Raw genomic sequence first — 9,904 nt, forward strand, 5'->3', positions numbered from 1 at the left:
TTTCTGTGTATTTTTTCAGCATCGTTCTGTTTGGAATGTGTTGGCTTTTTCTGTTTGTGTATATTAGGATTATTACATGAGGAAAAAATACTGTTGTAGCGACCCTTGGTATCAATAAGGAGGCGTAGAGCTCAACTGGTACAAATTTTATTTCCTCATGAGCACCGTGAAACTAAAAAACACATAGCAAAATATTAATTTCGCATATTAAAAAAGGTCTTCATATAATTTCATTTCAACAGTCAAATATAGCACAACTACACTTAGTGCAAACAATTATATCAAAGTAACAACAACAAAAAAAAACAAAATGCTACACACCTCGCTTCGCCTACCAAGGGCGCAAAACTCCTCTCACACAAGTGGTGAGTAGCAACAGGCACATGAACTGCACTAGAACAAGAAAACACTCCACATGAATATACACCCCATTTAATATCAATAAAATAGCGTAACAAACAAATCAAAACTTACATGTGCTGCTTGCTGACCCTACCCAACATAACCTGCATCCTGTGGCAACTCAGGTGGAAGTGGCAAAACAGGTGTGTGGCAATCAACCCTATTTATAGAGGTTCTGGGGCGTGTGCTGAAACCCCAGAACATGAATAACATAAGGGATGGAAACCCCAAAACATGAATGACACATACCTATCTCAGCTGGCCACTAACACTCCCACCAAATCATAACATGATTAAACTGAAACAAAACAACAGAGTTACTCATGTATGATTTCACAGCTGGCCACAAACTCTGCGGGTCAACATGTAACCAGTCAACATCATGTCTGATAAGAGTGTTTACCTTTTCAAACACATTAATCGCCTTCAAGTAAAAGTACTAATTTTTGAATAGGGCGTTCAATGATTGAGGGTTTTGAGGGAAAGTCCTTTTCCTTTGCTGACTTGCGCTGTCCCACTTGAACCTTGACCCGACGAACCAATCCATCAGATCCCTCTGCAGTTTGAACCACTCGACCCAAGTGCCACTCATTCCTTGGAAGAGTGTCCTCCTTGATTATGACAATATCATTAACTTTCATATTGCGCCGAGCAACATGCCATTTTTGTCTCAAAGAGAGATTCAGGAGATACTCCCTTTTCCATCTGCTCCAGAACTGTTCTGTTAAATATTGTACTCGACGCCATCTCCTTGTGGCATACACATCCTCCTTTACAAAGCTTCCTGGGGGCGGTAAAGCAACCTTGGACTTCATCAGGATAAGATGATTTGGAGTTAAGGGCTCAAGTAATTTTGGATCATTAATTCCATTAACATTAAGAGGACGGCTGTTTACAATTGCCATTGCTTCGTAGAACAGAGTTCTGAGTGATGCATCATCAAGTCTTCCTGCACACTGAGCAAGAGTAACATTTAAGACACTGGGGATGGTACGTATTTGCCGCTCCCAAATGCCACCTGCATGACTAGCTGATGGAGCATTAAACACAAACTCACACTGTTTGTCTGCCAGAAAGGCTTCAAGTGTCCTGATATCTAATTTCTTGAGAGCCTCTTTGAACTCATTGCTGGCGCCAACAAAGTTTGTGCCCCGATCACAGCGAAGTTGAGAAACTGCTCCTCTCAAACTAATAAAACATCTTAAAGCGTTAATAAAGGCATCAGTGGATAAATCATCAAGCATTTCAATATGAACTGCACGAGAGGAAAGACATGTGATGATTAGACCATATCTCTTGATCTCTTTACGACCATTCTTTACAGCAAAGGGGCCAAAACAATCCATTCCACAGAATGTAAATGGAGCTGAGATTTCACAACGTTCCTTTGGGAGATCAGACATTTTTTGCTCTTCAGCTGGTCTTCTTTGCTTACGGCACTGAACACATTTAAATATCAACCTCGCAATTGTTTTGCTCCCACCTATCACCCAAAATCCATTTGCTCGTATCTCCATCATGGTTTGATTTCGGCCCTGGTGGCATACTTGACTGTGAAAGTGGGACAAAATCAACTTGGTGATATGACTGTCCTTTGGAAGAATAATGGGTTGCCTCTGCTCTTCACTGAGGATTGATCCTTTAAGTCTTCCACCAACACGAAGAAGTCCTTTCTCCAGAATGGGGCTGAGCCTAAAGAGTGGACTAGACTTAGGAAGACTGCATCCTTGAGGCTTTCCTTGAAGAAGTTTTAGCTCAGAAGAGAAGGCTTGTTGCTGTAATAGATGCAAAACTTCCTCAGCAGCTGCCTTGCGCTCTGCCACAGTCACAAGGTCAGTGTGTTTTAACTTTGAACCAAGCCTCTTTATTCTTGCAACCACTTTAAGAAGTGTGGTCCAAGAAGAAAACCTCTCCAGCCGACCCAGGATATCTGCTTGTTCACTGACTTGAGTTGCAAACACATGAACAGATTTGACCTCAGGGTCACCAACCAGGAGCCCAATAGAAGGTTTAGATGGTTGAGGAACCTCTGGTTCCCATAAAAACTTAGGACCAGATAACCAGCCAGCTGAAGGGATGTCTGTAGCATGAAGACCCCTGGAGGCAAAATCAGCAGGATTTTGTGTTGTGTCAACATAATGCCAGTTGTTTGGATCAGTTTTCTCTCTGATGAGTTGAACTCTATTTGCAACAAACACATGAAACCTTCGTGCTTCATTGTTTATATATGCCAACACAACCTGAGAGTCTGTCCAAAAGCATTCCTTTTCTATTTTTAGCTGAAGCTCTTCCTTTAACATGACACTCATCCTGGCTGAAATTACTGCAGCTGTGAGTTCCAACCTTGGGATACTTGTGATCTTCAAGGGTGCAACCCTTGCCTTGGCCATGACCAGACTACAATGGATCTCATTTCGGTCGTTCTTGTATCTCAGGTAGGAGCATGAACCATATCCTCTACTACTAGCATCTGAAAAATGATGTAATTCAGTGCTTACAATGTGACCAAAGTTTGAAGGATGGTAACATCTGGGTATGGTGATATCCTTTAGTGTTTTGAGGCCATTTTTCCATTCCTCCCACCGTGAACTCAACTGCTTAGGTATCGGATCATCCCATCCTATGCCTTTGTGACACAGCTCCTGTAAAATGCACTTTCCACTCAGAGTGAAAGGAGCCATAAATCCAAGTGGATCGTACAAAGAGGCTAAGACAGACAAGAGGCCACGACGAGTTGCCGGGTGGTCTTTTACATTGATGTTGAAACTAAAGCAATCACTCGTCATTGACCACTGAATGCCAAGTACATGTCCTTGTGATGTCACCTCTGGATTCAGTCTTAGAGGATCCATTGTTTCTGCTCTTTCTGAAGGAGCCACACAGGAAAGAACATCTTTGTAGTTTGAGTTGAACTTGTGTAGTCTTAGGCCCGCATGATTACACAGCTTCTGTGCCTCAACAATCAGTTCTTTGGCCTCTTGAACAGTTGGAACACTAGTTAAGCCATCATCAACATAAAAATTCCTTTCAACAAAGTTGGATGCTGCAGGATAGAGGGCTTTGTATTGCTGCGCCAGATACTTCAGACCAAAGTTGGCACATCCAGGTGAGGAGGCGGCACCAAAGAGATGAACTGTCATCCGATATTCTCGCGGTTCACTATCCAACTTCCCGCCTTCCCACCAAAGAAACCTTAAGTAGTTGCGAGCTTCTGGGAAAACACGGAATTGATGGAACATTTTTTCAATGTCGCAAATTACAGCAACCTCCTCCCTTCTGAAACGACACAGAACTCCCACCAGTGAATTAATCAAATCAGGGCCCGTAAGTAAGGTGTCATTTAGTGAGATGCCATTAAACTTTGCTGAGCAATCAAACACAACTCTTAGCCTATTTGGCTTCCTTGGGTGGTACACACCATGGTGAGGAATGTACCATGCAGTTTCTCCCTCCGAAACTGCAGGGGCTAGCTCTGCATCACCTCTGCTGATCATTTCTTCCATAAAGGCAGTGTATTGGTCATGATAGTGCTTATTGGCAGATAACTTCCTTTTCAGGTGTTGCAGTCTAACAGTAGCTAGCCTTTTATTGTTTAACAGAGTTGGTGAGCTGTCATTTTTAAATGGGAGGGGCATCTGATAGTGTCCATCCTCCTCTTGCTTGATATTATCACTCAAAAAATGTATGAACCGAACATCATCTTGAGACACATACTTGTCCTCATGGCTCCTTTCATTAAAATCTGACTCTAAAACCTTTAACACATCTGTAACAATAGGCACAGGCTGTTCTTTAACTGCAACACGATGCACAAAACTATGGCTCCCCTGTCTGTCCATGTGAGGGTTGGCGGACCCTATGATGCTCCAGCCAAGAGCAGTCCGCTGAGCGAAGGGTTCATTTGCACTACCTGTAATAACCTCTAGAGGAGCTAAGGCTGATGGGCAGTCGTAGCCAATGAGGAGTCCCACCTGACAATCTTGAAGAGGTGGTAACTCGTTGGCTAGATGGCTAAGGTGCGGCCACTGAAGTGCTGTGGTTTTGATAGGGATGTGGGATTTATCTACTGGTATGAAGTCACGTGTGTAAGCTTGCTGTATTTGAACGTGCACTTCAGAATTAAGTCCTCGAATTTGAAAACCACCGGTGATTTTACTATTTATGATGGTATCAACAGCTGTCATTGTGCTTAATTTAAGCTGTACTGGCTGAGTTTTCCCATTCAGTTCCAAAACTAAATCTTCCAAAATGAACGTGGAGTCGCTTTGTGTGTCAAGAAGGGCATAGGTGAGTACTTCTCTCCGGGGTTCTGTTGTTAAGGACAGAAGAACAGGAACGATACTGGATGTGGCAGAGGTATGTTGAGTCAAGACATGGGACATAACCTTTTGGACTTCATTGTTTACATGGTCCCCTGTGGCAACAGAGTCATTACATGCCATTTCTGCAGGTCTTATATTTTCTTGATGCAGGCAGGTGGGATGACGTCTACTGCAGGTGCTACAGGTGTGCCGCCTTTTACAGTCCTTGGCACTGTGCCCCTTTCTTAAGCATCCAAAGCATAAATGATGTTCATAAATGAAGGCTCTTTTCTCATCCATAGGTTTTGATGCAAAGGCTGGGCATGTAGCAATACCATGTGCTTCAATTTTGCAGACTAAACATGATGGCTTTGGTTTTAAGCTTTCTGGCATTGCTGAGGTGGAGCCTTTTATTTGAGTGCTTGTGTTGAATGTTTTAGCTCTCTTTGATAACCCTTCATCACTTGTTTTCATATTTATCATGAAAGGGGAGGCAATGGGATTACAAGCAATTCTAGCTTCCTTTTGCATGAACTTTGTGAAATCTAGGAAGCTTGGATAATCACCAGATCGATCCAGCTCTTCAGCAACACTTCGACTCCATCTGTGCACCAACCACTCAGGCAGTTTCTTAAGAAGTTTGTGATTTTCTTCACAGTCATCAAGGATAGACAGGCCTTTAACATGTGGCATGGCTTCAGCACAGCCTTGAAGAAAATCTGCAAACTCTCTAAGTGCTCTTGGGTCATTAGCTACCTTGGGCCAGTTCATGAGTCTCTCCCTAAAGGCTCTCCGGACAATAAATGAACTGCCATACCTATCCTCTAAAACAGCCCAGGCACCTTGGTATGCATCCTCTGAGTTGCGATAAAAGAAGCCTTCCACAGCCTTACGTGCCTCTCCTGCTAGATAACTCTTCAAGTAGAGCATTTTCTCACTTACTGGGAGGGGCTTCTGATCAATAAGGGCCTTAAATGATACCCTCCAGTCTATGAACTTTAAGGGGTCACCTGTGAAAATTGATGGCTCTGGAACAGGCAAACGGCTTAAACTGAAGGCATTTGTCATAGCTTGAGTCAAAATGGCTTCTTGAACAACACTGGCATCTTCCTCAGTTGGTTTTGGAAGTGTTGCATGCTGAGGCACGAAAGGTGTAGCTAGCAGACTTGGGAAAGGTTTGTAATCAGTGTTAAGGCTGTCAAGAGCAACTTTGTCAGTCGCTTCATCACAGTCTCCAGATACATCAAAATTGTTGTATGCCCTCACACGTGCCTTCGCAACCTTGACTTCGCTGTCAGCTTGCAGCTGTTGTAACTTTGATTTTTCCTCATCCAGCTTTAATTTCATTTCAGCCTCCTTTTTGTTAATTTCTGCCAGCATTTCTGTTTGCTTTAGTTTCCATTCAGTCTCCAGTTTCTCCAGCTTAGCTTGTTGAGCATGCAGAGTTTGAATAACTTTTGATTGTTCCACTTTGGCTGCAAGTTCAGCCTCTGCATCTGCTCGTTTACTGGAGGACCTGGAGATGGCACTGACTCGATCATCAGATCCTTTAAGAGACAGTGAAACCACCGTTTCTGTATTGGTTTTCCCAAAGACAGATCCATATTCCCTTTTATTTAGCTGCATCCTTACTCTCTCCTTTTCAAGGCAGTCATTGAAAGTCATTTCAACACTCTCCATTCGTTTATTAACAAGATCACAAATCTCAGATGACAAAGTGCTGCATGCATCCATTTTCTTGACCACATCTGGAGTGCTTGTAAGATTGCGTCTAATTGACTCATAATGCTGGCACACTTTGTCATGTTTAGATTTAATGTCTCTTTGAATTTCCTCAAGATCCTCTGGTGAGCAGAAAATCTTTAGTTTGGCTCTTATTTCCTTAGCTGCAAGTCTCCAAGCCTCATATGCCTTACTAAAAGCTTTCTCCTTTTTCTTTAGTTCTTGGATTTGCAACTCCTGGCCTTTTTCTGTTAATTTTCGCTCACGAGAGCTGGACCTTAACTGTTGAGTTTCAGGGGGATTCTGTATTTCTTCAGGAGGTGCTAACATTTTTTAAATTTTTTTTGACTTTGAAGTGTTTGTCAGAACTCTGATTCGTGGTTTGAATGCTTTAAATCACAACTCTGATCAGACATTTACACCTTAGACACATCAAGGTTCATTAATGGCACCACGATAAAATAAAAACTTGCATGAAATCCATCGTCAAAAGGTTCCTCTTTAAAATACCATTGATTTCAAGATTAAAAAGGCCTATATTGACCATTAAGTACACCTTTAATTTTTTTTTTTTTTTAAACCAACAATTTCAATTCAAACAAATGCAGGGAATCACCACACCTTCAGAGCATTAGTAAATTATTCAGGTTATGCCATTTAAATTTGTTAAATGTCCATTGTCTCATACAATAGAAATGAGCAGATAGCGTCAAATGCTCAACCTTTACTCAAAAACAGTTCAGTATCTCCGAGTGACTTTACCCTCAGCTACCAAAAGTCTCTCACTGTAGTTGTAGCATGCTGAAGCCGCAGATGGATGATGGCACTCTGTAGAAGATGGCTCCCATGCAGCGCCGAGTTTCACTGTAGCGACCCTTGGTATCAATAAGGAGGCGTAGAGCTCAACTGGTACAAATTTTATTTCCTCATGAGCACCGTGAAACTAAAAAACACATAGCAAAATATTAATTTCGCATATTAAAAAAGGTCTTCATATAATTTCATTTCAACAGTCAAATATAGCACAACTACACTTAGTGCAAACAATTATATCAAAGTAACAACAACAAAAAAAAACAAAATGCTACACACCTCGCTTCGCCTACCAAGGGCGCAAAACTCCTCTCACACAAGTGGTGAGTAGCAACAGGCACATGAACTGCACTAGAACAAGAAAACACTCCACATGAATATACACCCCATTTAATATCAATAAAATAGCGTAACAAACAAATCAAAACTTACATGTGCTGCTTGCTGACCCTACCCAACATAACCTGCATCCTGTGGCAACTCAGGTGGAAGTGGCAAAACAGGTGTGTGGCAATCAACCCTATTTATAGAGGTTCTGGGGCGTGTGCTGAAACCCCAGAACATGAATAACATAAGGGATGGAAACCCCAAAACATGAATGACACATACCTATCTCAGCTGGCCACTAACAACTGTAATAAACCAGAATTGGTCTATAAGCCCATGAGACTTATAGGACATATGACTTGGTTAACATATTGTCTTGAACAATTGTCATTTTCAAGAATGGAAACATGAAAAAGGCTGTGAGTTTTGTTTATCCTGTTTAACAATTAAGTTATTATCCAATGATATACCGGCTGAGATAACAGGAACATTTTGTGCATCCCATCACAAGATAGAAAACCTTTTTGGAATCAGAGGTAGTGACAATATTCATATTCAAATGGATGCATTACAATAACTAAAATAAATGACTTGTTATTGTTGTTATTTGTGATCTCCACCACTAGATGGCAGCATCCTCCGCTGCTCAGACAGCAGCAGGCCTGCAGCAGCAGGAATATGAAGGATTTCATCATCTTTACTCCACAAACGCTGTGTCCAAATAGCAAAATAAGAGATTTTGCTTTTTGAACTTTTAAACACATTTGAAGGCAAAGTTGACCAACTGTGGAAAATGAATTTACATTTTACAGTTTTGGCATTGAGCTGATTGACTTTGCACAGTGCACAGTACAGATCATCAACAGTACTTAAAGGTTGAATTCAAAATGTTTCATCATGACAGACAATAAAGCTATCTGACTTTCAAATGTCTAAAATGTGATTAAAACCAAAATGAATTTCAGTCAAAAGTCTGAAAGCGTAATGTATGGAAGTTTAATGCACTCACTTAATGAGGAAAATGAGGAAAAAAAAAATCATGGTATTTTTTTCCATTTTTTTTTTTCTAAATTAATTGGGTAAAAAAAAAAAAAAAAAAAAAAAATCCCATACAAGTCTTTTCCCAGAATTCTGTGATAATTACATCCTTAATTAATACAAACAGAGCAAACTTAGAAACACTCCACATCTCAGTCTCACTCGCAGCTGCAGAGGAACTCCTCGATGAGAAGGAAGTGATAAAAACAAGATGCCCTCGTCTCTCACCACCAGGAAACAGCTGTTCCTCCTCCATGCTGCTGCGCGGGAAAGTTTACTCTTCAGGGGGCGCTTCCTGTCATCACACACTCACAGGATGTGACAGGATGTGACAGGATTTAATGGGATCTAACATGATGTACCAGGATGTGTAGGAATGTAACAGGATGTATCAGGATGTAACGAGGTGTAACGGGATGAAACGGGCTGTAACAGGGTGTATCGAGATGCAACCGGATGTAACTGGATATAATAGGTGCTAATGGGTTGTAACAGGATGTAACTGGATGTATGGAGATGTAATGGCATGTATCAGGATGTAATGGGATGTAAATGGATGTAATAGGATGTACCGGGATGCAACAAGAGGTACTGGGATGTAACAGGACGTATCAAGATGTAACAGGATGTCCCGGGATGCAACAGGAGCTACTGGGATGTATTGGGATGTAATGGGATGTCCCAGAATGTCCCAGAATGTAACGAGATGTATAGGGATGTAACAGGAGGTACTGGGATGTAACGGGACGTATCAAGATGTAACAGAATGTAAACAGATGTAATGGGATGTCCCAGGATGTAACGGGATGTAACTGGACATAACAGGATCTATTGGGATGTAACAGGATGTAATGGAATGAAACAGGATATAACGGGATGTAAAAAGATATATCGGGATGTGACGGGATCTGATGGCATGTAGCAGGTTGTAACAGGATGTAACTGGATGTAATGAGATCTAATGGGATGTAAAAGGAAGTAACACGATATAACAGGATGTAATGGGATGCAAGCGAATGTAACAGGATGTACTCACAGAAGCACATGTGGGAATGAAGCGATAAACAAGACACAGCACTCTGGTTCTTGTCAACATAAAGACAAAATCAAATCTATTGTGGAACCTGGTATTGCTAGATGATGTGTAGATCTTTTATTGATTATTAGTCAAGGATCAGCATGCATGATAAACATTTCATTGTAAACATCACATACCCATAATTTAAAAAATCATCTCTTGCTTGGATGTATGGCTCATAAGGCCAAAATGTAAAAATCACTGCCGTCTGCAGCATTATTGT

At 41.4% G+C, this 9,904-nt stretch overlaps 1 protein-coding gene and 1 long non-coding RNA gene across 3 annotated transcripts; both read right to left on the reverse strand.

Annotated features, from left to right (window-relative positions):
* Positions 1 to 99: 99 nt before the first annotated feature.
* Positions 100 to 4,661, reverse strand: LOC115359413 (uncharacterized). Of its 2 annotated transcripts, none has more exons than XM_030051898.1 (3): positions 475 to 4,661; positions 322 to 388; positions 100 to 172 (listed from the first exon to the last, which is right to left on the reverse strand). In XM_030051898.1, exon 1 carries the CDS (start codon positions 4,584 to 4,586, stop codon positions 819 to 821), a length of 3,768 nt encoding a protein of 1,255 aa, XP_029907758.1. In that variant the 5' UTR covers positions 4,587 to 4,661; the 3' UTR covers positions 100 to 172; positions 322 to 388; positions 475 to 818. The 2 variants fall into 2 exon arrangements, with proteins under 2 accessions (XP_029907758.1, XP_029907757.1); XM_030051897.1 differs by having other exon boundaries at positions 322 to 393.
* Positions 4,662 to 6,987: 2,326 nt separating this feature from the next.
* Positions 6,988 to 7,836, reverse strand: LOC115359716 (uncharacterized). Its single transcript, XR_003928274.1, has 3 exons — positions 7,671 to 7,836; positions 7,518 to 7,589; positions 6,988 to 7,368 (listed from the first exon to the last, which is right to left on the reverse strand). It is a non-coding gene; the product is annotated as an uncharacterized LOC115359716 (long non-coding RNA).
* Between the last annotated feature and the right edge of the window lie 2,068 nt (positions 7,837 to 9,904).

Source organism: Myripristis murdjan, chromosome 5 (assembly GCF_902150065.1).
Source record: "Myripristis murdjan chromosome 5, fMyrMur1.1, whole genome shotgun sequence".
NCBI lineage: Eukaryota > Metazoa > Chordata > Actinopteri > Holocentriformes > Holocentridae > Myripristis > Myripristis murdjan.